Source organism: Morus notabilis, unplaced genomic scaffold, assembly GCF_000414095.1.
Source record: "Morus notabilis unplaced genomic scaffold, ASM41409v2 Scaffold416, whole genome shotgun sequence".
In the NCBI taxonomy this organism is placed as follows: Eukaryota; Viridiplantae; Streptophyta; class Magnoliopsida; order Rosales; family Moraceae; genus Morus; species Morus notabilis.
The window spans coordinates 1-27,993 of record NW_010368049.1 but is presented as its reverse complement, the minus strand read 5'-3'; the positions used below and the strand labels follow the sequence as shown (position 1 = coordinate 27,993).

At 35.1% G+C, this 27,993-nt stretch overlaps 2 protein-coding genes across 3 annotated transcripts; one reads left to right on the top strand and one right to left on the bottom strand.

Moving 5' to 3' along the window:
• The first annotated feature begins 3,211 nt into the window (after positions 1-3,211).
• LOC21395979 (leucine-rich repeat receptor-like protein kinase PXC1) lies at positions 3,212-6,375 on the top strand. The gene is made up of 2 exons (XM_010114205.2): positions 3,212-4,715; positions 5,361-6,375. The coding sequence occupies exons 1-2, from the start codon at positions 3,323-3,325 to the stop codon at positions 6,032-6,034; spliced, it is 2,067 nt and encodes a 688-aa protein (XP_010112507.1). The 5' UTR covers positions 3,212-3,322; the 3' UTR covers positions 6,035-6,375.
• A 156-nt stretch (positions 6,376-6,531) lies between these two features.
• Positions 6,532-10,272, bottom strand: LOC21395978. 2 transcript variants are annotated; one of them, XM_024176132.1, is made up of 7 exons: positions 9,261-10,269; positions 8,499-8,643; positions 8,345-8,398; positions 8,160-8,251; positions 7,476-7,711; positions 7,164-7,334; positions 6,532-6,973 (listed from the first exon to the last, which is right to left on the bottom strand). In XM_024176132.1, the coding sequence occupies exons 1-7, from the start codon at positions 10,070-10,072 to the stop codon at positions 6,876-6,878; spliced, it is 1,608 nt and encodes a 535-aa protein (XP_024031900.1). In that variant the 5' UTR covers positions 10,073-10,269; the 3' UTR covers positions 6,532-6,875. The 2 variants fall into 2 exon arrangements, with proteins under 2 accessions (XP_024031900.1, XP_024031901.1); XM_024176133.1 differs by having other exon boundaries at positions 6,892-6,973; positions 7,164-7,237; positions 9,261-10,272.
• Between the last annotated feature and the right edge of the window lie 17,721 nt (positions 10,273-27,993).

The window sequence follows — 27,993 nt, the reverse complement described above, 5'->3', positions numbered from 1 at the left end:
GAATTTGAAAAGCGTTACTTCCAAATAATCTTGTACCAAATACCCACTCAGAACTTAGGAACAATATCCACATATAGAGATTATTGAGATCTTGTTCATTTCACCGATTTGAGTTTAGAATTCGAGTTTTGTTACAGTAAAAAGTTCTCAGAAACAGTCACGTCTAACTTTTTTGTTACAACATAAAATTCTCACATAAAGTCACATCTTAACTCGAATCAGCAAATTAAACGGACCCTGAAACTTTGTAGGCCAATTAGTTTCTCTAATATTTCTTTTAGCTGAGACGATTCTGTTTATGGATCTAATTGTTGTTCATATATTATAATGAGAATTCTTCGGAGGGTTTGTAGCAGATAATTACCTATTAGATATTATATTTTTTTAATTTAATATAATTATAATGTGACGATACGGTGGTTAAGAATTGTGTTAATTTTTTTTTTTTTTAATGTCTACCACAGATTCTCGGTATTTATAAATGTCTTTTAAGGTTATGAGGTTAGTGTTTATATATAGGCAAGTTATGGCCTACGCAACTAGACCAGCAAAAATCAAATGATGAGCAGTGAACGACGACTAATATAACATTAAGAAAATCTGTACACATTATAATAATCATTTGGTGGGTTTAAACAAATAATGGAAGTTGACCATATGTATGCAGAAAAAAGTATAACAGTAAAATAGGTTCATGATCCACATAACAAAGACAAAGATACAATTTGTTTTTTCCTTGTGTGTTTCTTATGGGATATCGATTTTTATATGATTAAAGTATCAATTAATCCATGTTTTTCTTTACAGATTTTCTCAATTAATGTTCACATGCTGACATTTTCAGGACATTATCAACTAAATATATACTTGCATTTACAAATCTATTAAAAATCCAAAAACAAAATGCGAAATAAACACACGTTTGGAAATAGACCATTGAACTTCGTGAGCTTACCACCATTGGTATTAATGTTAGTACCATTTGTAAGATGAGACTTTTTTTTTTGTACTCCAACATATCGATCAGGTTTTTTATTCGTCAAATTTACATAAAATCACGTAAAAATTAAAAAAATATGTAAATTTAACAGTTAAAAAATCCTATCAATACGTCTGATGTACCAAAAAATCTCCCTTGTAATGTTCAGTAAATCAATTCATAAAATTTTCCAAGCAACATTGAGAAAATGAAATGGTGCGACTGCAGAATAGAGTTTTGAACTCTTATATTAAGGGCTTGTTCTTTTGAGTGAAAAACTCAAAAAAAGGTAACTCGAGTTACAACTTTATTTGAGTTCATGTTCTTTTAAGTTTAAACTCGAGTTTAAACTCGAGTTCAAATTCGAGTTCAGGACTAAAACTCGAGTTCAAGTTTTCTCTTCAACTCGAGTTCAGAAACTCAAACTTTAATTAATGAACAATATTTTTTCTATTTTTAAAAATGCTATAACTTTTTCGTTTTAATTCTGATTGAGATGATTTTTTTTTCTATGCGTTGACAACGAAAAGACGAATAAAACCCGACCCATATACCCTATTAAAATTTTTCATTAGCATTGATTTTTTATTAAAATATTATCTAAATACAAATTCAAATTTTGACTCACTCAAACACAAACTCAAAAAGATTATTATTTCAAACTATAACTCAAATGTACACAACTAAACACAAACTCAAGTTACAAGTTCAACTCAAGTTATAAGTCAAATTCAACTCAAAAATTATACTCAAATTAAATTTTAAAAGAACAAACTCTAAATTTTTTAATAATAAAATATGTAAAAATTTATAACGAGTCACGTAAAACTGTTCTTATTATAAATTTAAATGTAAAAAAATTAATCTAACAATAAACAACTTACTCTGTCAGTAGTCACAATCAGGAGTGACACCGTAAGAAGCCCTGAGAAAACTGTTAATTTGCACTCATGTCATTTTGGAAAAAAGAATAGCTTCTTGGCCATCCAAAGTGAATTATGTCACTTACGTAAAAGCATGTCAAAGTGACTGAGTAATCCTGATCTCTGAGCAATTGAGAATTTTGATGGTCGAGAATCATGCCAGATTTTCCATCAGCGTCTCTTTTCTTTTTTTTTTTTTTTTTTGACCTTTTTTTTTTTGGTCAGAAGCCATGCTCATGATTTTGCATAGCCCCACAACTCCAACAAATTTAAAAAAAAAAAAAAAAAAAACATGAATAGGGTAGGACACCCAAATTTCACAATTGTCCCAGGAAAAAAAAAAAGGCAAATTTTTTTTTTTTTGCTGAATTTAAAACTAAAAGTAAAAATAATGAACACTGAGAGCTCTCAGAACTTCCTTTTAGGAAGAATGCTGTAATAGGATTTAAAAAAACATGGTGATTGAACACATTTTCACTAAATTTCGTTAATTATAGATTTTTAATCTAATATTTATTTTAATATGGTATAATTATTTAAAACTATTGTCTAATTAGTAAATTTTTTTTTTCCGACACAGAATTATTCCTTTTTTGGACCCCTCACTTTCATATCACAGGAGTGGAGAACAGCAATCATTCATGCAACAACCGCTCCATAGTCCACACACCACCTCTCTAATCTCCCTCTGTTTTCAAATCCCCAACTTTAATTATGCACTTTCAAATATAATAACAAACACCCATCACACACAATCATTCCTTTTCTCTCTCTCCTCTCAATTGACCAAAAAAAAAAAAAAACATTACTTAAACCTTTTTCTCACCACTCCTTAAAAGAGATTTATATTGTTGGTTTAATTTAATATCTAGCGAATTACATTGTTTTATCACATCATGTAATGAACATATTTGACCATAGAAAGATCAGTTAAAAAAATTGAGATTCCTTAAATAACATAATATAATACAATTAATTAGACGCTTCGTGACATAAAAATTAGATATAGATTCCGAATCTAAAATGAAAAAAAAAAATGAGAAAAAAAAAAAAAAAAAAACATTACTTAAACCTTTTTCTCACCACTCCTTAAAAGAGATTTATATTTTTGGTTTAATTTAATATCTAGCGAATTACATTGTTTTATCACATCATGTAATGAACATATTTGACCATAGAAAGATCAGTTTAAAAAATTGAGATTCCTTAAATAACATAATATAATACAATTAATTAGACGCTTCGTGACATAAAAATTAGATATAGAATCCGAATCTAAAATGAAAAAAAAAAATGAGAAAAAAAAAACATGAAATAGGGAAGCACTTCACACTCAAGAGTGAGAGACGTTATAGTTTTTTTAAAAACACTCATTGCTTATTCACCCCATTCCCGCCCAAGCCCCTCCAAAAAAGAACAAATGAGTCTCAATTCTTATCATCTTCATCATCATCACTATCGCATGGCTTCCTTTTCACCCTTTCTTCTTCTTCTTCTCCTCCTCCTCTTCTTTCCCAATCTCTCCCTTTCTTTTCCGGCCAAAAACGACACCGTTTTGCTCATCAACTTCCGCCTCCAGACCGACACGCATGGCAATCTCCTCTCCAACTGGACAGGCCCCGACGCCTGCGCCGCCGGTTGGACCGGCGTTCGCTGCTCCCCGACCGGCCGGGTCGTCGCTCTCTCTCTTCCTTCGCTCAACCTCCGTGGACCGCTCGACCTTCTCTCCTCTCTCGAGCAGCTCAGGCTCTTGGACCTCCACGGCAACCGCCTCAACGGCACCGTTTCGCCGCTTTCCAACTGCGTCAACCTCAAGCTCGTTTACCTAGCCGGAAACGACCTCTCCGGCGAGATTCCTCCGGAGATTTCCTCCCTCCGCCGCCTACTCCGCCTCGACCTCTCCGACAACAACATCCGCGGTTCAATTCCGACGGAAATCGAGAAATTACACAGACTCCTCACGCTTCGCCTCCAGGACAACATGCTTTCCGGCAAAATTCCCGACTTTTCCGAGAAACTCCCCAATTTGAAGGAGCTGAACTTGACGAACAACGAGCTGTACGGGAAATTGCCGGATCCGATGCTGAGGAGATTCGGAGAGGAGAGCTTCTACGGAAACGAAGGCCTCTGCGGTTCGAGTCCGTTGCCGGTCTGTTCCTTCACCGGAACGACGCCGTCCGATCAGACCGTCCCGTCAAATCCTAGCTCATTGCCGCAAACAGTACCGAACGGCGAGGAATCGAAGAAGCATTCGCGGAGATCGGGAGGATTGAGCGCCGGCGCGATCGTCGCGATCGTGATCGCGAATTGCGTGGCTATGTTGGTGATCGTCTCGTTCGTGGTCGCGCACTACTGCGCAAGATCGGAGCGAGGATCGAATTCGTCCATGGCCGGAAGCGAGGCTGGAAAAAGGAGAAGCAGCTACGGAAGCGATAAGAAGGTTTACGCCAACGGCGGAGGCGGCGGAGACAGCGACGGGACGACGGGGACGGATCGGAGCAGGCTGGTGTTCTTCGACAGGAAGAAGCAGTTCGAGCTAGAGGATTTGCTGAGGGCGTCGGCGGAGATGCTGGGAAAGGGGAGCTTAGGGACGGTGTACAGGGCGGTGCTCGACGACGGCTGCACGGTGGCGGTGAAGAGGTTGAAGGACGCGAATCCATGCGCGAGGAAGGAGTTCGAGCAGTACATGGATGTGATTGGGAAGATGAAGCATCCGAATGTTGTGAAGCTCAGAGCTTACTACTATGCCAAGGAGGAGAAGCTTCTCGTCTATGATTATCTCGCCAATGGAAGCTTGCACCATCTTCTTCATGGTATTTCTCTGATTCTATATATCTTCAAAACCATCAAAGTTATGGTCTTTGTGGTTAGTGTCTTTACTCTTAAGATCATATCGGAATTAAGTTCATCCAGTGAAATCTTACAATAAAAAGGTAGAAGAAATTACACTGCATGACAAATGTATAAAATTTATAAAAATGGAGTTGAAATATAACAGATTTTTCTAAAATATTTTAAGAACAACAAAATTATGTAGTAATTATTACAATAATATTCACATTTCTATACTACAAAATCATGCAATAATTATTTTAGTGATTTTTATTTTTGCTATTTGTAAAATATTCTAAATTTTTTGCTATATTTCAATGTAATTAGTAAAATTTTGCTATATCTCTAATTTTTCCTATAAAATATAAAGATTAAGAAATATCTACTTCAGATTATAAAGTATGGTTCATGGGATTTTTACGCTACCTTGTAATTTCCCGAAATTTTGTTTTCTTAGATTTTATTTAGGTGAGTGGGACTGTGGGGCTTATAACATGCGGCTTTATCTTTAAACCTTAGATTAATGCAAAACCAATTGAATATATCATTTTTCTATTACTGAATTCCCTATTTATTATATAATATGGCATGTGTGTGATTGTTATCAATGTTTTTGGTGCAACTAGGGAACCGGGGTCCGGGGAGAATTCCACTGGATTGGACTACAAGGATCAGCTTGGTGTTAGGAGCAGCTCGCGGGCTTGCTCGGATTCATGAGGAGTATGGCGAGGCCAAAATACCACATGGGAATGTGAAAGCTTCCAATGTTCTACTTGACAAGAATGGCGTGGCTTGTATCTCCGATTTCGGGTTGTCTCTGCTTCTCAACCCTGTTCATGCCATAGCGAGATTGGGAGGTTACAGAGCTCCTGAACAGTCAGAAGTAAAGAGGCTCTCTCAAAAGGCTGATGTCTACAGCTTTGGAGTCTTATTATTGGAAGTTCTCACAGGTAGAGCTCCCTCGCAGTACCCTTCGCCGACTAGGCCTAAATTTGAGGAGGAAGAGGAGACGGTGGACCTTCCCAAGTGGGTCAGGTCTGTGGTGAAGGAAGAGTGGACAGGGGAAGTGTTTGATCAAGAGCTTTTGAGGTACAAGAACATTGAGGAAGAGCTCGTTTCGATGCTTCATGTGGGGTTGGCTTGTGTTGTGCCACAACCAGAGAAGAGGCCTACAATGGCTGAAGTTGCTAAGATGATTGAGGAAATAAGGGTTGAGCAATCTCCACTTGGAGAAGACTACGATGAGTCGAGAAATTCACTTTCGCCTTCTGTAGCCACCACCGAAGATGGGCTGCCTTGAGATCGAGATTGTCCAACGTTATTTGCCTGCGATGTTCCATGGTTGTTTCTATGTCATCGTCATTTTTTTTTTCATTTGCATTATCTCGCTGCTAATTGCTGCTGCTGCTGCAGGCTCTCTCTACTCGGATTCTATGGTTGTCTAGCTATGGTCTGTAATAACTGTAATTTTATGGTTTTCTTGTTGTTGAAAGGTGTGAGATCAATGATCTCAGTACTGATCAACAAAGAAGACAGTTCTTTTTCTTTTTCTTTTTTTTTTTTAAATTTAATTAGCTTTCCTGTTATGTAATGTAGCTTTGTTCAGTTGTATTTGTTTATTACTCATATTCAAAGTAAAGATTTGGCACGCTTAGTGGCCTTAATATTAGCTCAAAACTTGAATCAATCTCTGCTGAACTGTAGAGCTGAACTGAATGTTAACCTCGTAAAGACTTCAACATCGACCTGGGATTTGCTAAAAAGAAGAAAGTAAAACAAGTTGAATCAATTCAACCAAATATTGTCCACTGATCTGTTATTTCTCTTCCAATTAAGATAGTTGAAACAATTCAACCAAATATTGTCCACTGATCTGTTATTTCTCTTCCAATTAAGATTACGGGCATTTACAAGCTAAAAAGAAAAATAGCCACCATGCTAAGATACAGAATTTTAGACACAGCAACTAACCGGTGGAATGACCAATAATTAGCAATGGGCATGTTAGGACCCTAACTCTACCTTTATTATGTACACAACAGGCAGGAAATTATACATCAAGGATCTGGAGCTAGTTAATAAAACAACCGAGGTTACAACAACAAATAAGACATAAGTAGAGAGCCCCCATGAATGTTTTATTAGTTAATCCTCCCAGTAAGATCAATTAGTGTACCAACTTGTTCTCCGCATAATGCTTTCGAGATGTTTCCAGGCTCTAGAAGATTGAACACAACGACTGTGGATGAAAAAATTAGTAATTAGATTTCTTCATCCATTGGAAAATCAAAAGGTACTAAAAGGAAACTGTGCGTCCATGTGATACAATGATATGAGCAACCAACCAAAGTGAAAATGTCTCTTTCTGATACAGAAGTACCCTAGGAATCCAAATAAATAAAATATAAAAAGGTACCATGTATACCAACCAGGAATCCTGTTTTCTTCACAGAACGTCAGTGCCATAGAATCCATCAAAGTAGCACCTCTGGCAGCCAAGTCCCTGAAAGAGATGTGCTCAAATGTAAAATTGCTGTCTTGAGAGGTACAGTCATACACACCGTCAACATTTGTGCCCTTGACAACTGCCTCGGCATGAACTGAGGATTTTCAAAAAAACAAAAAAAAAATGCCATGTCAAGTTCATAGAAAAGGAGTGCAGTCTATCAATCTGTGTGACTCTGCTTGTGTGAGCTAAACAACAACGATTAGAAATAGATTGTGCTAAGGCAGATCCATACTCTCCAAAGCTCGAAGAGCTGCAGCTGTGTCAGTGGAAAAGAGTGGATTCCCGGTGCCAGCACCGATGCCAGCAAATATCACAACCCTCCCTTTTTCAAGATGTCTAATGGCCCGTTGCCTGCTGTATGGTTCAGCAACCTCGTGCATTGAAAATGCGGTTTGGACACGAGTCTGAACTCCCATCTTTTCTATTGCTGACTGGAGTAAAACGGAGTTCATCACAGTAGCCATCATACTGGTACATATGAGAAAGTGTCAACTTTTTTCAATCATGACTAATCAAAAATTTCAGACCACGTACACTTTATCAGGCAGTTCACAAACGGTCCATCACAACAACAACAACAACAACAACAACAAGCCTTAATCCCATCTTAATTGGGGTCGGCTATAAGAATTTCACTTTTCCACGCAGCTCTGTTCGAAATTAGACTTTCCTGAGAGCCTAGATTTAAAATGTCATTCCTAGCTACTTCAGTCCATGTAATTCTTGGTCTACCCCTCCCCCTCCTAGTATTAGGTATAAGAATGTCCTCCCAAGCACGAATTGGTGCTTCTAGCGATCTACGTTGGACATGCCCATTCCACCTCAAGCGGCCTTCGCGCAATCCAATACAGATCAGATGACAGATGGTATGTTATAAATCAACACACTTTGCACAACACTAAAAAATTGCACTTACCCAATTTGATATGCTGTTGTTCTATCTAAACCTGTTGAATTTACCCATGTGTCTCCACAAAAGAAGTTACGACCACCAACTACAATAGCCACCTGAGGTATCAAACAAGAAAACCTCATTATGTTAATGTTCAAGAAACCAGCAAAGAACCTTCATGGGAAACAAGAATATGCAGGCATCAGTACCTCCATGCCAACGCGGCTCGCAATTGCAACTTCTCGAGCAATGAGCATGACCACCTGCCAAACAAGAACAAACAGATTTACATTAAGATGAAAGATTGCTCATCTGCCAAATACCATCATCACTAATGCTTGTTCTTTTCTGTAAAAAACAAACCTTTGAGTCAATATTATTTGGGGCGGCACCAGAAAGAGCAGCTCCACTAATTTTAAAGACTACTCTTCGCCATTTAGGAGCTGTTATTGACTTGGGCTTCATGTTATTCATCTGACCCGCAGAACTGGCTGTTGTCGTTGCATATCTTAAAACACAAACAGATGCCAAAGAGTCAATGACAGTGAGAGAGAATTCAATAGTAGTTCGTCCTACTCACTGCAATAACTAAAAAGAAAATAGCTTAACGTTTCATATTTCCAGAACCTGACCAAATGGGAAAAAAAACTATACAGTCAGTGTTCAAGAGAACCAAGATAATGAGCACAGAAAATACAAAGCATCAAAAGCAAAAAGAAGAAAATGAATATTCTCTACTACCTTTTGTCTAGTTTTCAACATTGGTTCGATCTCAAAAATAATAAAATATTTGTGTTTCAAGTCGTCGCCATTCATTTGCAAAAATTGATCAAGTTACATTGTTCGCCGAAAATTTATAGCCGATTTTTAATCTGAAACAGCTAAATGGCAACCTGGTATTATAAAAGCTAGAATCTTTATTGACAAGTAGCAATGTATTATTACAAGAACTGAAGAATAAGTACAATCCAAGAACAAAAAATAAGAATGAACCTTAATTAAGATTGATTCGTGTAAAGACTTGTAATTTCGAATACAGCAACAATAGCAAAAAGCTAATATCAATTCGAAATTTATAGAAATGCAAAAAATTTCAATTTCAAACTGCATAAATGGATGACAAACCTCTTCGATTGCCGGGGCGTATTCCCCGAGGACCCGGCGCCTTTGTCCTCGTCGGAAGCGACCTTTATCGGCAAGGAATTGCCAACAATCTGCTCCATCTTCTTGAACCAAGGCCAATGGCTGGCCGATATGCCGCCATTGTTCATCCGATGCCTCTCCAACTTGTACCGCTTCTTCAAATTATCGACTTTGTTCTTGCACTGCTCCACGCTCTTCGTCTGCCTCTCGCACCGCTCGCTCACGACCGCCGCCACCTCCTCCCAATCCCTCCCCCTCAGATTCCCCCGATTCAGCTGCGTGAACTTCTCCGTGTACGCGTCGAGTAGGCACGAGATCGCCGCGTCGCTCCATTCCTCCCGATCCTTCCTGTACTCTCCTCCGCCGGAACCCGACGACGGCTTCGATTTCTTGTAACTACCGTACGGAGATCCAGATCTACCTCCTCCTCCATCGCTGAGATCTTCGCGATGGTCCTTCCTCTTCTCGCTCCGCGCATCTACAACGCCGTTCTGATCTCCATCATTATCGAACGGATTCGAACAGAAAGCCGCCGCCGCCGCCGCCTCTCCGTAGTCCTCACCGTCTCCCTGATCCTCTCCGGGGCCAACCTTCTCCGGGCTCGACGCCGCGGCGTTGAGGATCGGCTGATTTGGCGGCGGAGGCGCGTGGACATTCGCCGCCCGTCCGGACGCGAATCGGTGGAGAGGTGGCGCCGGAGTGTAGGTCTGGTCGAGGTGGTGGTTGTGGTTGTGGTTGTGGTTGGAGGAGGAATCGTCACCGAGGAGAGAGAAATCGTCGTCACAGGAAGCCATTAGGGGAGTTAGAGAGAGAGAGGACGTTAGGGTTAGGACGGAACGACGACGTTAGGGACGGGACGTCGTCTGATCTGAGACTTGACGCTGAGCCTGAGACAAGGAGGTTTAACGGAACCAGAGTGCCGTGAAAGGTTTGGGGGAGATGGGCCGTGACGGTTTGTGACGGTCCCGTTAAGTAATGCATAAATCTGAGTCGGATCGGGACTTTGGAACCCGATTCGGTGTGGATGATCGTATCCGGTCATCTTTAGGTTGAGCATTTCCGATCTCTGATTTTGTATGAGGGAAGTGGGCCCGTTCTCTGTCGATAACTGATAAGTGCATCTCGCTTCGCTGATCTATCTGAAAGTTGAGATTGGTGAGAAATTGATAGGCCCGTTATGGAGGGGATTGGATGAGGGAGTCCTCACCGTTTGGTTTGCTTTCTTTCTTGCTTTCTGTTCATCTCATTAATTCGAGTTAAAATTTGAGTTTTGTTACAGTAAAAAATTTTCATAAATAGTCACATTTAACTTTTTTGTTACAGTAAAAAGCTCTCACATAAAGTCACATATCAACTCGAATTAAAAACTTGAATCAGCAAACTAAACGGGCCCTTAATTGGTACCCCCTAACTTTACTCTCCTATAACTTTAGAGTGCGTTTGGTTCAAGTATTCGTGTCATGGTTCGAATCATGGTTCGTGGCTCGCTACAATATTTTCTCTCATAAAAATACACGTAAATTGAGAATGATTCTGAATCATGATTCTGAATCCATCAACCAAACGTCCTCTTAGTCTTTAATTTGTTACCTGTAGCACCTGAATTTGCTGATAGAATTTAGCATGTAATAGTTTTTTTAAAATTTTTATGTATAAATATAAATTCACGTGATCAGTTAAGGTAATATTTAGTAGACATTTAGTTCATGAATTTAGAATCATAATTTAAAATTATTTTTTATTTACGTGTATTTTTTATGAGAAAAAATACTGTAACAAATCACAAATTATAATTTAAATCGTGACACGAATACACCAATCAAACATTTTCTTAATAGCCAATGAAGATCAGCAAAAGTGCCTTTGGCGGCGAATCTCGGATCGCAGTTAGGCTGGATTTGTCAAGGGTCAGCGAGCTCGTGAGGCAACTATTTGAGAGAGGGCTGGCAGGCCGGTGAGGATCGCAAGGGGTAGTGGAGACTTGTGGCAATTGCGCGGCGTTGAGAAGGGCTTGCGGCGGAGTCGCTGGATCTGGAGGCATGTAGTTCTTTGCCCCACATTCAACTTTTCACGGTCATTGTCATCTTCTCTTGTGTGCCTTGCCCTTCCCATTTCCCTCTCCTTTTCAAAACACTTGAAAAACTACTGCACAGTTATGATACCAAAACAAACCATATATTTATAAAAAAATAAAAAAAAAAAAGAGGAGAAGAAGAGAGAGAGAGGCAAACAAACATTTGCTTTACTTCATTAGTTCAAACATTAATACTCATGATCATGCAAAGTAAGCATGTATAAAAGAACATATTTATTATGTCCGAGTGTAAAAGTTCCACAGCTTTCGAGTTTATACGAACTCCATAATTTGAGTCCAGAAAATCATAGCTTTACAGATGGCTTTCAGGGACTATCTCAAAAAGGTTCACATATTAAAGAAAAATAAATCAGCCTGGGAATGTAGGAAATTCTAACAGAAAGTTTGAAGAAAAAAGAAAGTTTGGAGAAAGAAACAACAACATCTTGATGTTGCAAAAATGTGGAAAGACACAAAAAACAAAAAACAAAAAACAAAACAAAAGACGAAGAATGATTAAGTAGCACATATTTCTAATCAGTTTATATATGTATGTATGTCATGCTGGTTGTGATCAATTCTATAGAGGAAAAGGCATTGGTATTAATTTGATTATCTTGAATTTTTTTTTATTAAGTCTGTGAATGATATTTACACATGCTTTGTATGTATAAACAAAAAATTTGCTCAGATTCGCTTGTTTGTGCTATTAAAATTTGTTAGTTTTAATGGAGAAAAAGGATGTTCTTTTCAACTAAATGCCACGGACGAGAGGGAGGAAGCTTAAACAAGCTGAACAAGTGAGTCTAATAAGGCAACATCCGACGCTCTTTCGAGGCATGATGAAACGCTACCGATGGGAGCATCAATTCTCAATGGAGGAAACATGGTGGCAACAACGGCCGGAGGAAGAAGGGGAGGTGGCGAGAGAGGTATTTTTTTCATATAGAAATCTGCTCTAATAAATAAGCATGTCTAAATTGTTCTCTACCGTTTTTCAACGAGCTCTACTTTGTTCCCTACCGATGGCAAGAAAGCATCCTTCGTAGAATTCATGAGCAATCTATACGACAATAATCCGATTCAGTGTCGTTTAATGAGACGGATCATCGCTTCTTCAAGGAAATCGCGCAGACTGGTACATGGTTGACTTGTGAGGTATGTAAACATATTAAAGTTACACAAAATTAAGGTGCGTTTAGAACTCGTTCTAATATGATTTTATTTTATGTATGAAAATAAAAACGTTTTTAATCACAAACAGAAATTATTCTTAAAAACGTGTTTGGTAGTTTTATCAAGAGATTATTTTCAGTGTAAAAAAACTCATTAATGTCTCTGTTTCTCTCTCTGCTCAAAAGATGAGAAAACGAAAACAAAAAATGAAAAACGACTAAAAGTCGTTTTTCATTTCTCTCTCATTTTACACTAAACCAAACAATCGTTTTCATTTCCCTTTTTTATCTTTATTGTGTCAAACGCCTTTTTAGAAACGTGTTCATTTTTTCTTTCTCAAAAATTGTGAAAAATAAAAACGAGATTAATTCCAAACACATCCCTAATTTCTTTGATATTTTTATTTGAAAATTAATAGTATCTTCTTTGTTCTATGATCACAGAATATTGATGAGGCCCTATTCAAACTGAGGAAGAGGCACTTTTCAATCAAGAAGTTGTCGGTTGTGTTTGGAGTTGTTTTTATTTTTGTTTTTGTTTTTTATGTTTTTCGAGAGAGAAAAATGAAAATGGGAGAGAAACGGTGTTTGGCACAATTAAAGACAAAAAATGAAAATGAGAATGATTTTTTAGTTTAGTATTAAATGTGAGAAAAATAAAAAATGACTTTTAGTCATTTTCATTTTTTGTTTCCGTTTTATCATCTCTCGAGTAAAGAGAGAGAAAGACATTAATAGATTTTCTTATACTGAAAACAATCTCTTGATAAAACTACCAAACGTATTTTTAAAAATAATTTCTGTCTGAAATTAAAAACGATTTTATTTTTATTTTCATACAAAAAATAAAATTATTTTAGAACGAGTTCTAAACGCACCCGTCATTTTAGATGATATGGAACCGCTTTGCACCATGATGGCGATAACATGTTTCCCGAGCTCAAGGCGTGCCTCAGAACAACATGTAAGGAGACGTTTGGTTGGAGGATTCAAACCATAATTTGAATCATAGTTTATGGTTCGTTACAGTGTTTTCTCTCACAAAAAATACACATGAATCAAAAATGGTTCTAATCTCATGATTCTAATCTATTAACCAAACGTCTCTTAAGTTTATAGTTTTAAAATAACAAGATAAATATTCACTATTTATTGGTTATTGCAATTACTAAGTAAATGTTAAACAGTGAAGACTGTGCAATATATGCAATCAAATATATCGAATTGGACTCTGCTTCAGACAAAAAATGGCCATTGACATTTTTTTTTTAATGATTGGGACCCTTAAGAAATATTTATATTTTGAGGATATAAACAGTTTTGAGGATATAAATTATGTGAATTCTTTATGAGCAATGTTGATTAGTTATTATGAATTTCTGACTAGCATGCGCAGAGGATGTAAACAAGTCTATACTGCTTGGTGGAAAGCCTTTACTGCACAGACTCCATTTTCACTTCAATGTTTATATTTAAAAACCATTAAACGGAATTTTTATTGAAAACCTTGATTAAATATAATTTTAAATATAAGCACTAGTAATTAAGGTGCAAAATGCTTTTTAATAAATTAAAATACCTTATTAATTAAATTTATAATGAGCTCGACTGTGCGGTAGACATACTTAACTATTCAGTAATTTGAGTAGTAAAGCTATCTACTACTCGGTAGAGTATCTCGACACAATATAGTGGATTTTCACTTGTTTTTTTAGTTAAAAAATTGGTTAAATTTAATTTTCTTGCATAATATTGCTAATTAATTAGTCGCATTGATCATTCGCACCAAATTGATAAAATTACTTTAAAAAAAAAAAAACAAACTTAATGCGCTACTACTTATGGGGGTCATTGTTTCTCCTCACTTTAGTAAGCTCTTCGTTAGTTCAAATTACGACTCAAATTTTTGCTATAATGTTTTTTCTCACAAAAAATTAAATTTAACTTTTGTTATTATAATGTTTTCTCTCACATGAAGCCACTTTTTAGCTCAAGTTATCAACTCAAATGAGCGAAATGAACAAGGCCTATGTTAATCAAAGTTATCCATCAAGACACTAAAAACTAAGATGAAACTTCAAAAATTCTAACTTGGTAAATGAAATAAATAACTTTTTTGTTTTAAATGTAAGCACTAGTAATTTAGGTGCAAAATATTTTTGAATGAATTAAAATACATTATTAATTAAATTTATAATGGGCTCGACTGTGCGGTAGACGTACTCTGCTGTTTAGTAGATTCAAGTAGTAAAGTGCTCTACTACTCTGTAGAGTATCTCGACTAGACAGTAGAGTAGATTTTTACTTATTTTTTTTATAGTTAAAATACTTGATTAAGTATAATTTTTCTTGCATAATATTGCTAATTAATTGGTCGCATTGATCATTCACACCAAATTGATGAAATTACATTTAAAAAAAAACCCAACTTAATGCGCCACTACTTAGGGGCTCATTGTTTCTCCCTACTTTAGTAAGCTATTTTAATCAAAGTTATCCATCAACACACCAACAACTAAGGTGAAATTTTGAAAATTCTAACTTGGTAAACGAAGTAAATAACTTTGTTATTTTAAATGTAAGCACTAGTAATCAAGGTGCAAAAGTTTTTCAATGAATTAAAATACCTTATTAATTAAATTTATTATGAGCTCGACTGTGCAGTAGACGTACTATATTGTTCGGTATATTTGAATAGTAAAACTCTCTCTACTGTCAGTAGAGTATCTCGACTGGACAGTAGAGTGAATTTTCACTTGCTTTTTTTAGTTAAAAAACTTAGTTAAATTTAATTTTTCTTGCATAATATTGCTAATTAATTGGTCGATGTAGCATCCAGTTAAATTAATTGTGATTAATTAATCAAATTTAGTGATTAGTGTTAATTAATCTGATATTAGTGAAAGATTCTCAGTTATAAGTATCATGTAAAAGACCATTCTTTTTTAAAAATGATTGTTTTGAAATTAACACGGTTGTCTCTTGAACAGTTTTAAGTGTTAGTAATTAATTTTTCAAAATATGAATAATAGATCATCATAGACTCTATTTAAATTAAACTTTAAAGTCTAATTATCAAATTTATACATAAAGCTCAAACCCATTTTCCTTTTTTTTTAACTTTTTTCTTTCTTTTTTTTTCCTTTTTTTCCTTTTTCTCTCCTACTCTCTCTCTCCACGCCGGCCACCTCCCACCGATGAGATTCTGGTGTCGTTTCACGACACCGCCCACACCATCGAAAAGCTCTCGACAAGATGGACTTGTTGACATGCCGCACAACCTCCATCTCCGCCGGAAACAGCCGCAATTGCCGGCGAAATGTCCGAAAACTACCAGAAATTCTTGCCGTCATAACTTTGCCGTCCGACCTCCGATCGGAGTGATTCCGATCCCTATGGACTCAGCTCGGCGAGACGAACAAAACCCATGTCGTCTCACCCATCGATTCTCGCCCGACCGCCGTCGCAGGAGCCGCCCATTGTGCCCGCCGTGCCTCCTCTCCGTTGTGCATTATTCCGGCCTCCGTTCTTGACACCACCGGTGCCATTGGACTCAGAGGACGACGTAGAGGAAGAAGCAACCCTCAGCCGGCCGAATCCGCCTCCGTTTGCCGGAGATCGGGGCTCGCTGCCGCCGCCGTTTGGGTGGAGGGTGGTTCCGATGATCCAACCATTAGATCGTCATGATTTTAGTGTCAAAACACTCAGAAGAAAGTGGGTAACAAAAGCCCTCAGCCAATTTTGAGGTTCCATTGACGGAGAATCGAGAACCAAGTCGCCGGATTTTGCCGACGTTTTTGGGTTTGATCGGAGTAGATAGAGACCGAATTTGATGAAATTAACTGCACCATTGAACTTAGAATGGTCGATTTAGGGGCGGACGGACCCAAGTCCGCCGCGGAAATGTGCTCCGCCAACCCTCGCCGCCGCCGGTGACCGGATTCCGGCGAGTCTCAGTTCTTTAGGTTCTTGGCGTCCGATCGAAGATTTGAGACCATATCCTGAGTCGTTTTGACGTGCTAAACACAACGGTGACTTCCGGTTGCGCCAATTCCACTTCATTAAAAAGTTTACCGATACCGTGCAGGCATATCGAGGCAATTCAAACGGATTCGTTGAGATTCAGAACGAGCCGTGGAGCTTCAAGAATTGACGGTTGGGCAACGTGAAGTTATCCGTAAATTAAATTGTCAAGAGGTATGATATTCTTATCCATATCCTTGTTAGCCTTATTTTAAATTATTTTGACCAATGAAAATGTTTTGGGAATAAAACATGTTTAAAGAAAAATAATAAATGTTTAAAATGAAATATTTTAAGAAATGATACAACGCATGGTGGCCACAGAGATTGGTATATGGGAATCATATCCTTGGGGGCAGATCCCGAAACTCGTACATATCCACTTCTTGCTTAGTGATGTTATGGGTCTGCATATTTTCATTATACAAATATTTTACCACTATTATATGAGTATTTTCTTTTAAAAAAAAATGATGATCGGTTTTGATGTATGGTATAATGATAGCGTTTTAGAAAGTCCTACATGTCTATCTCAATTAGACGTTGATTTTGTAATTTTTGAGGCTGTGTAGAATATTTTATGATTATTTTCGTAACATTCGTCAAAGCTGTTCTTTTCTAAGAATTAATAAAATAAAAAACTAAGACCCTTACTTTTTAAAATAGTATAGCTGCACCAAACCACCATTGCTACCATTTAGAACATGTTATTAGTGATATGTGAGAGTTTGAATCACGTCATTTAGAGTTTTGTAACCCGAGTTATGCGCATTGAAAGTTTCATGCAAAAAACTTCTCAAAAGCTGTCAAAATCAGAAAAAAAAAAAAACATAATTTTAATTTCTTAAAAACTATTTTTGAGGTACTTATAGAGCTCAGATTTGGGCATATGATAGCTTGTTTCGAAGCTCTAGGTATCTACTCTATTTAGAAACTGGAATAACACCCTTTAGATCTATGTGGAAATTTTTATGATTATTTCTGTTAGAAAAGTCAAAATTGCGTTCTTAACATAACGCAAAAAGTGTGAATTTGAACCCCAACTTCTAGAACTGAGATCACTGCACTTAAAACACTTAGGCTACCATTTAGTGTGCATCATTAGTGATGTGTAGCACTTGGAATTACTCTGTTTGGAGTTTTGTAAGCCGAGATGTGCATAGTTAAAGTTTCGCTTAGAAACTTTTCAAAATGCCTTGAAATGTTGAAGTTTTAAAATTTCAATTTCTTGCAAGATGTGTTTGAAAGGCTTAGAATATTTGAAATAGGGCATGTGATAGCTCGTTGGAAAGCCCTGAATGTCTATTTTCATTAGGAACCGGTTTTTTACCCTTTGGAGACACGAAATACGGTTTACACGTATTTCTGTGACGGGCGTCAGATCAGTCTAAATGTGAAATTAAAGAACTGAGTGAATTGGATAATTCTTTTAGATAATTCGAATCTGATTAAGTGGAGAACCTCCCTAAGTACTTAGTTTAAGGTCCTTGGCTAGATGTTGAGAATCTAAAACCTTTTAAGTACTGTGCAAGAATCATGGTCGTGATGATTATTGTTCAATAATTCTATAACCATTCTCGTTAGATGTTGAAAGTTTAGATATATGTATAGAGATGAGGATTCACCCTGTTGATGGACGAGAAGCCGTTATCATACAAGAAATCATGAGGAGTCGCAAAGTGATGAAATCGTTAATGCCATTCATTTCCTTACAATGCATTGTTGTTGTCTTCGCAAGTTTAACCGGTACCCATGATTTGTTCCAATTCTGAGGACGGAATTTCTTTAAGGGGGTAGGATTGTAACATCCGGTTAAATTAATTGTGATTAATTAATCAAATCCGGTGATTAGTGTACTAATATGAGATTAGTGAAAGATTCTCAATTATAATTATCATGTAAAGGACCATTCTCCTTTAAAAATGATTGTTTTAAAATTGACACGGCTGTCCCTCGAACAGTTTTAAGTGTTGGTAACTAATTTTTCAAAACATGAATAATTGGTTATCCTATACTCTATTCAAACTGGACTTTGAAGTCTAATTATTAAATTTGTACAGAAAGCTCAAACCCATTTTCTTTTTTTCCCATTTTCTTTCTTTTTTCTCCTTTCTCTCTCCTACTCTCTCCCACGTTTACTCTCTCTCTCTCTCTGTCTCCATGTCGGCCTTCTACTACCGATGAGATTCCGGTGTCATTTTGCGACACCGCCCACACCATCGGAAAGCTCTCGACGAGCTAAAGTCGTTGACATGCCGCACGACTTCCATCTCCGTCGGAAACAACCGCAATCGCCGGTGAAATGTCTGAAAACTACCGGAACTTCTTGCCGTCATAACTTTGTCGTCCAACCTCCGATCAGAGTGATTCCGGTCCCTATCCACTCAGCTTGACGAGACGAACAAAACCCATGACATCTCACCCGTCGATTCTTGCCTGAGCACCGTCGCAGGAGCCGCCCATTTCGGCCGCCGCGCCCCCTCTCTGTTGTGCACTATTCTGGCCTCCGTTTTTTACACCGCTAGTGCCATTGAACTCAAAGGACGACGTAGAGCAAGAAGCAACCCTCAGCTGCCCGAATCCGCCGCCGTTTGCCGGAGATCAGAGCTCGCTGCCGCCGCCGTTTGGGTGGAGGGTGGTTCCGATGAGCCCACCATTAGATCTCCATGATTTTGGTGTCAAAACACTCAGAAAGAAGTGGGTAACAAAAGCCCTCAGCCAATTTTGAGGTTCCATTGCCGGAGAATCGAGAACCAAGTCGTCAGATTTTGCCGATGTTTTTGGGTTTGATCGGAGTAGATAGATGCCAAATTTGGTGAATTGACTACACCATTGAACTTAGAATGGTCGATTTAAGGGGGGATGACCTAAGTCCGCTGCGAAAATGTGCTCCGACAACCCCCGCCGCCACCGCCGGTGGCCGGATTCCGGCGAGTCACAGTTCTTTAGGTTCTCAACGTCCGATCGAAGATTTGAGACCATATCCTAACTCATTTCAACGTGTTGAACACAATGGTGACCTCCGTTTGTGCCAATTCCACTCCATTGAAAAGTCTACCCGTACTGTGCACGTAGATCGAGACGAATCAAATGGATTCGTCGAGGTTCAGAGCGATCCGTGGAGCTTCAAGAATTGACGGTTGGGCAACATGAAGTTATCTGTAGATTAAATTGCCAAGAGGTAGGATATTCTTATCCATATCCTTGTTAGCCTTATTTTAAATGACTTTGGTCAATGAAAATGTTTTCGGAATAAAACATGTTTAAAGAAAAAAAATGATTTTAAAGGAAATAGCATGAATAATGCTATTGAGTTTCCAATGATTTGGGAAATAGGATTTTAAAGAGTATCATTTCTTAAAATGTAATATTTTAAGAAACGCATGATGGCCACAGAGATTGGGATATGAGAATCATATCCTTGGGGGCAGGTCCCGAAACCCGTACAGATCCACTTCTTGCTCAGTGGTGTTATGGCTCTGCATATTTCATTATAGAGATATTTTACCACTACTATGTGAGGATTTCTTTTTTTGTTCAAAAAAAAAGATGATCGGTTCTAGGTGTATGTCTTTGGACCCTGAGTATCTTTATTTACAATGTTTTATAAAATTATATCCTACTGGGCCTTCCACTCACTTTTATTATTATGTTTTCAATGTTTTAAACCCCCTCCAAAGTTAACGGTTTATATTTACAACGTGATAAGTAGATGTCAATGGATTGAAGGCGCGAGATTCGAAGCGGTACGTTTGTTTCGAATTTACAGTTTTAATTCTGAGATGTACTGTATTTTTGTATATAAACTGTATTGGTCGACATTGTCCCAGAATTGTACTATTTTCCTTGAATTTTATGGACTGTTTTAAATATTATTTGTAAAAGAGAATCTCCGGAGCAAACTATATTGATATTTATGTATTTATTTTTATGATTTTTATTAAACAAACCAGTTTAATTAAGTTAAATTTTAAATTAGACCCCAATAATCACAGCCTTATCCTTGGGGTCGTGACAGTCGCATTAATCATTTGCACTAAATTGATGAAATTACATTTTAAAAAAAAAACTAACTTAATGCGTTACAACTTAAGGGGGTCATTGTTAAGCTATGTTAATCAAAGTTATCCATAAAGACACTAACAACTAAGGTGAAACTTTGAAAGTTCTAACTTGGTAAACAAAGTAAATAACTTTTTTATTTTAAATGTAAGTACTAGTAATTAAGATGCAAAATGTTTTTAAATGAATTAAAATACCTTATTAATTAAATTTATAACGGACTCGACTGTGTAGTAGACGTACTCTATTGTTCGGTAAATTTGAGTATTAAAGCTCTCTATTGTACAGTAGAGATCGTATATTAGACGGTAGAATTGAGTAGTAAAGCTCTATATTGTAGAGATCATATACTCTATTGACTAGTCAATAGAGTATCTCGACTGGTCAATAGAGTTGAGTTTAATGGGTATCTACTGCTTGGCAGAGGTAGAGCATCTCTACCATGCAGTAGAGTTTATCTTTCAAGTTTATTCTTCTATAACAATAGCAACATGCTTTATTATTATTCTCATTAAGCTATTGGTGTGAGCCTTTCTCTTTCTTCTACTTTCCACCGTAACAAATCGTGATTGTTATCTGAGTCATTTCCTAAAGAAAAAAATAAAAAAATGCGTTACATAGTGAGAGAGACAATTGATATAAGATAAAGTAGCGAGTTTAAAAATGAGTTTAAACCATTTAAAAGAAAATTCAATTAATGAAAATTATAGGACATTCACCATTGATAACTTGTGATTCACATTGCTAACAAAATTGTCAAACCTTTACCAATAAGCATAAGCTCTCAAAGCATGCCTAAATAAATAAAGATTTACCATCAAAATTTCAAAATCTTTAAAAACATTTTACTGTTTAATCTATACAATTCAATTTTCTTTGAATATGAATAATCTAACAAGAAATAAACCCCAAAGATCAAAAATAAAAACAAACATCTAAAGTTCTATTTTGTGATTCACAATGAAACTCTACTGTCATTTGAGCTCTACTGTTGTTTTCAGTAGAAGCTCTACTGCTCAACCAATAGTGAACCTCTACTGCGCGGTGGAGATTTCTACTGAATACAATAGAGATCTCTGGTTCATCTTCAACCTCCGGTTTTGAATCTTAAAAATTGTTAATTTAATATCAAAATAAAGAAAATTGTCTAATTTTTCTAGGTGTAATACTGGGAATGACAAAACACAAAAAACCCATATTTTAAACAATAATTTAAGGTAAGACAATAAGTTAAATTAAATATTGACATAACTTAAAATTCCTGACTTGAAGATTTGATTTTGGGTGTAGAATCTCCCTAAAATCAATAAAATGGAGAAATTTTCACAACTTTAGGCTGTTTAGTTGATCAAAACCCGGTAGTAATCTCTCTGAATTAATAGGTGAAAATAGAAGAGAACCACCACCATATGAGCAAGTTTGAACGTGAACGTGAACGAGAGACTTCCCCCTAATTCCCTTTTTTGTTTTTTTTGTTTTTGTTTTTTTTGCTCTCTTTTGAAAGGGTATTTTTGGACAATCAGAAATTTTCATTAAAGTCAAGGATATGCACCAAAAGTTGAAAATTTTAGAGGCACAAAACTAAACATAACAGGTTTTAAAGGCAAAAACAAAAATCACCCCTTTGTGTTCAGTATACCTTATTGTGACAATAATTGTGTTAAATTAGTGTCGAAATGGTATGTTCAACGAAAAATTTCAACATCACTATTTAAATGCAACACAAATTTTTAACTTTTAATCCCTTAAATTTAATGAATTTAGTAAAATGGGACACATTGTAACAATTTTATAAGTTGAGGGGATAATTTATCAAAATTAAAAGTTCACGAGGCAATTTACTGACAACGTTAGAGGGAAATGTGCCAAAACCCTAATATATATATATATATAATATAATATAAATTATATATAATGTATATGGTTCAATGCACTCAAATTATTCTCAGTCGTTAGTTAGATGATAAGTAATTGACAAAAATTATTAAGGGAAAAAAATCATTATAGATGGTAAAAAATATTATTTATGTCATAATACTTAAAAATTAATAAGTGTCATTCAATTAATTAAAAGAAAACAAAAAGTATAACGACACATCAATTATTTAAAATGACACAAATAATAGACATATAAAAAAAACCATGGTAAACATGAAACTTTTTCAAATATTAATGAGACGATTGGTTTATAAATTTAGAATCATGATTTATGATTCTAATTTTTAAAATTTAAATTTTTTTTTAAAAAAATACTATAAAAAATTAAGAACTATAATTCGGATGAACCCTTGAAACACATGTATCGTAACTCATTAGCAAAGGGCGTTTGTGTCCCTAGCAGCGGAAGTGTCAAGTGTGCAGGCTTGTCATGTGGAAGCCACCAAGCCCAAGCCCAAGCCCATCAAGTGGAGTCTGGTCGTTTGGAATTGGAAGAGGATAATTACTTGGTTGTTATTTGAAAAAAGAGATAAATACTCCATTAAATAGTACCTTTTTGATATCTAGGTCACAAACATTAGAGTATTATCAAAAAGGCAGTGTGATATGAAGAATGCAATTTTCTATTGTTTATTTGGTCGTTTTGACCCAAGTCCTTATCTTTGAGGATTTCGTCCAGATTTTCAATTGAAAATTTAAAATTTTTGCGGTATCAATTTTTTTTCACTAAAAACGATTTCAACAAAATATCGAGAAAATATCGGTATAAATATCAATAGAGGTAATAGGGATGACCATCAGGCAGAACGAGGTCGACTATACATCTTCCACCTCCGCCTTCGTTTTCACTTTTGTCCTCATACCTTGCGTTTTCGGAATCTGGGTTGAGTTGGAAAATCCCTGCGAGAGAGGCTTTCTCTATACCTTACTCATTTTCTCATAAAAAATATTGCGATACTATTAACACTTAAATAAATTACATCAAATTAAATATAAAATTCAACATAACATTAATGTCTCATGAAAATAAACTAAGGTTTCAAAAAAAAATTAAAGCTCTAAAAATAACTAATCAAATCTCAAAATATATAAAACTAAATTCTAAAAGCTCCATCCAAAACCTAAATAATAAATAAAAAACGATAAAGACAATATTATTCTAACTTGTTTATCTCTTAAAGATCTTATGTTAAACAAAGTTACCATTTATAATAAAAATTTAGGAATTATTAGTATTTTTAAGATGGTAAACTAGTAAAATACTTTTTTTATCCCTTATTTTTTAAGTACTATTATAATATATAACATATTTGTATAAAAAAAATTTAAAAATATATGCATATGCGCCCCGCCTCTTTTTTGGAGGACAATATAAATCCTCATACTCGCCTTCATTCCTATTTAACAACTCATATACCCAATCTATTCAGGGTGGATATATGTGGGTACCCACACTCACATATAAAATGCTGCTCATCCTTAATCGGTAAAGCATATAGTGTAATTTAGGTAAAATTTTTAAATAAATTTATAAAATTTTCATTCAAAAAAATTTCAGCCATTTAATTATTTTTCCCTTTTTTGAATATCATATTTACCTCTATAATCTTTATCCTCAGGTAATAGACCTGATAGTTTCGTATTTTTAGTTTTTTCTTCAAAAAGAGGAAAAATTAGCATGAGAATGAAGCAAAAAGCTATTCATCTGTGAGTGTATATAGTACATTGAGCGAGGAATATCAAGAGTGCTAATATCGTATAAAGATAATCTTTTTATAAATTTATAATGGAAGAATTTGGGATTCAATTATAATAGCTTCTTTAATGGGTCTTTTTACGCTTGTTATTCATATAATCATGATTTTAAAATCTTTAATGAAAATGAAATTTTCAATTATCCTCATTCGAGCATACTATTACCATCTGAGGCAAACAATTGAGATAATTCTTAAGCTTTTTTTTCACAGCTCTTTTTTTTATTATAATATTTTCTTTCACAAAATTTTAAATTTGTTCTTTTTACAACTCAAACTCTATTGCTACAGTGTTTTTTTTCACAAAAATCCAACTTCAACTTTTTTGCTAGAGTGTTTCATCTCACATAAAAAGTTAAGTTGTGATTTGAGTTGTGAAAAGAAAAACACTCTCTATTTCTCATTTATAGAAATGTAGTGGGAAAAAACAATAAACTTATATGCGACATGTTCATAACTATATTCAACATTATTTAAATAATATGTCATGACACCAATATTGTTTGAATCAATATTAGATTTTGATTACGTTTGAGTCTCATAAAATTTCCTTTTGGTATTGAAAATTTTAACATGGATGATTTTTTTAATCAAAAACTTATTTATTTATGTAATTTTTAATGTTTATACTATCATAAAGTATTAGAAATATGTTCTAATGCAAATTTTTGTAATTTCCGTATTTTTCTTTGAGATTTCCACTTATATCGATATTTTCTCCGAAATTTTCGTTAGACTAGAGAATTGATATTTCCACTTATACTAATATTTTCACCCTTGCTTATTTGTTTTGCGATTTTACTTCACATCACATGCGTGAGATAAGCATTTAGTCATTGTTTTTATTTCTTTATTTCGTAATTATTGTCTCCGAGTACTTCTAAAAAAGATAAATTTTATAAATTCTTCCTTAACTTTACCACTTATATCAATATGCTTTAAAAAATTATTTTTTTGGGTCATTTGAAATCATTAACCAATTGACTTTAAAATGTACATGTTATGCTCTCTGAACTTCATCACTTGTGTCAACATGTTCTCTGTAATTAACTATGTTAAGTTTTTTAACGGAAATCCTTATAAACTCCATCTGAACTTTATCACTTGTGTCAATATAATCCTTAAACTTTAAAATGTACCTATTGTGTCCTCTGAACTATGATATGTCTCCAGCTTTTCCCCCTCCATCTTGAATCTATCAGTTTTTTTGAACAGAACTGTTGATATTACTATTAAATTACTAATTAACTATGATATTTGGGGTTTATTAAATACCATTCCATCTAAGAATGTTAGTTAGGTATCAATTCTCAGAATATTAGTTAATTAGATGTAATAAAAAGGGAAAAAGGCAAGGAGCAAATAGGTTTTTTAATTTCTTAATTTTTTTTCTTTTTCATTGGAATAGGTTTATTAAATTAACAAGTTTCTTAATGTAGATAATAGATTTTTTCTTGAATTTATATTACCTGCTTTTTTTTCTTAAGATTTTTTTTTTAAAGTTTGTTAAGTTAATGAGTTTTCTAATGTTTGTGTTGATTTTTTTTAAAGTACAATAAAATAATGACTTGAGTGTATTTAAATTTAAAAATACTATATATGTATAAAGCATAAACGTTTCTAAGATTTTTTCTTTAAAATTGTTAAGTTAATAGGTTTCTTAAGGTTTGTGTTGAAGTTTTTTTTTTTTTAAATACAATAAAATAAATGACATGAACATATTTATATTTAGAAATGCTATATATGTATAAAGCATAAACATATCTTATGTCGTGCACTTCTATTTAGGTTAAATATTATGAAAAAACTAAAAAAATTCATTACATTACACAGTGTGCTCCTCATTTTTTTTCTCTTTTTATTACCTATAATCAACTTTTTTTTTTTTTTGAATTAGTGCCTAACTAACATTTTTAGAGGGAAATATATTCAATAAACCTCAAATATCATAGATAATTAGTAATTTAATAGTCATGTCAAAATTTTCATTTAAAAGATGATAGAATCAAGATGAAAGGGGAAAAATTGGAGACATATTATAATTCAAAAGGCACAACAGATTTTTAAAGTTCATGGGATATATTGATACAAATGATGAAGTTCAGGGGATGTTTATAACAGAGTTAACCACATGAGGCATGTTGACAAAAGTGATAAAATTTAAGAAGCACAACATACACATTTTAATATTTAGGGGTATATTGAAATAAGTAATAAAATTCAAGAGCAATTTATAAAATTTTTCCTTCCAAAAGTGGATGATTGTAAGAAGAAGTGGGCTCTTAGCTAGGGCCTTATAAGTAGACATCTTTAGAGTATTTGGGATAAGATTGGTTTGAGATGCTGTTAACACACACATATATATATATTTAATTTAAATTGTAATTTAAACTTTTTGTTATAGTATTTTTCTTTTTAAAAAGCTCCTAACTAGCTTGGAATCTTAATTGTTACTGAATCAAGCCATTACACAAGTGCTATCGAGTTTTGAAGTTGTAATAACCATAGAGCCAAACAGTTAGAAAGAATAAGATTAATGTTTCGTTCATTTCACCGATTCGAGTTTTGTTACAGTAAAAGGCTCTCAGAAACAGTCACATCTAACTTTTTTGCTATAGTAAGAAGCTCTCATATAAAGTCACATATCAATTCAAATTAAAAATTTGAATCAGTGAACTAAACAAGTTCTAAAAAGATGATAGAGAGGATTAATTATACATAAGATGCAGCTCATGTGCCAAGAAGCAGCGGTGGAGCCCTTGTGAAGCGTAGATCAAAGCCAATAAATTTAATTACATAATTACGTTTATTATAGTTATTGTTTTTGGTCGTTTCGTACAAAGGTTTTTTCTCTAACCATATAATTTATTTTAAAAAGATGTATATAATTGATTAAATAGAGCGTGTGAATAGAAGCCGCCAATAAAATTTGATACAAAGAATAATAATAAATTGTATCACGTTTAATAGCAACTTAGAATCCGTTCAGTTTTCTAATTTGAATTTTTAATTTGAGTTGAGATATGATATTGTGCGAGAATTTTTTACTGTAACAAAAAAATTAAATATAACTATTTTTAAAAATTTTTTACTGTAACAAAACTCGAATTCTTAACTCGAATCTGTGAAAAGACGGAGATTAGCAAGTTAATGTCGAATTAGAAAAAGTTTATTGAGGCGTGCGTGGTCCTGTTCTAGCAAAAATAAAATAAATAATTTTATTTTTTTAAATTGAGGCGTGGTTCTTTGCGAATGAGGGATTCAAAGGGCGAGAATTGGAATTGGCACGGTCGCTTTCCTTCTAATCAATACCAGTAAACGACAGCCTTCTTGGTCGAAAACAAAAGCAAAAACGACAGCCCACAGGATTTGACCAGTTTAAAGTTTGTAAACTTCAAAGCAAACAGTAGGAGATGACAAATCAGATGGAGCTGTTTGTTTCATAAATATCGTGGGCTGGGGGAGGACTGAGAGGAGACACCAGATTCTAGAAGTTACTTTCACCTTCCCTGCCTCCTACACGCGTCTCACGCGCGCCCTTGGAAAAACAAGGATCCACCAAGTCAATCAAACTTCAAAAGCACGTGCGTTTTTACCTTCTCTTTCCCATCAGTCATCCCGACAACAATTCCTCGTCACGTGCTGCTTGCGCAGTGACAAGCGTCCCGATCTGAACCTCAACACTCTTT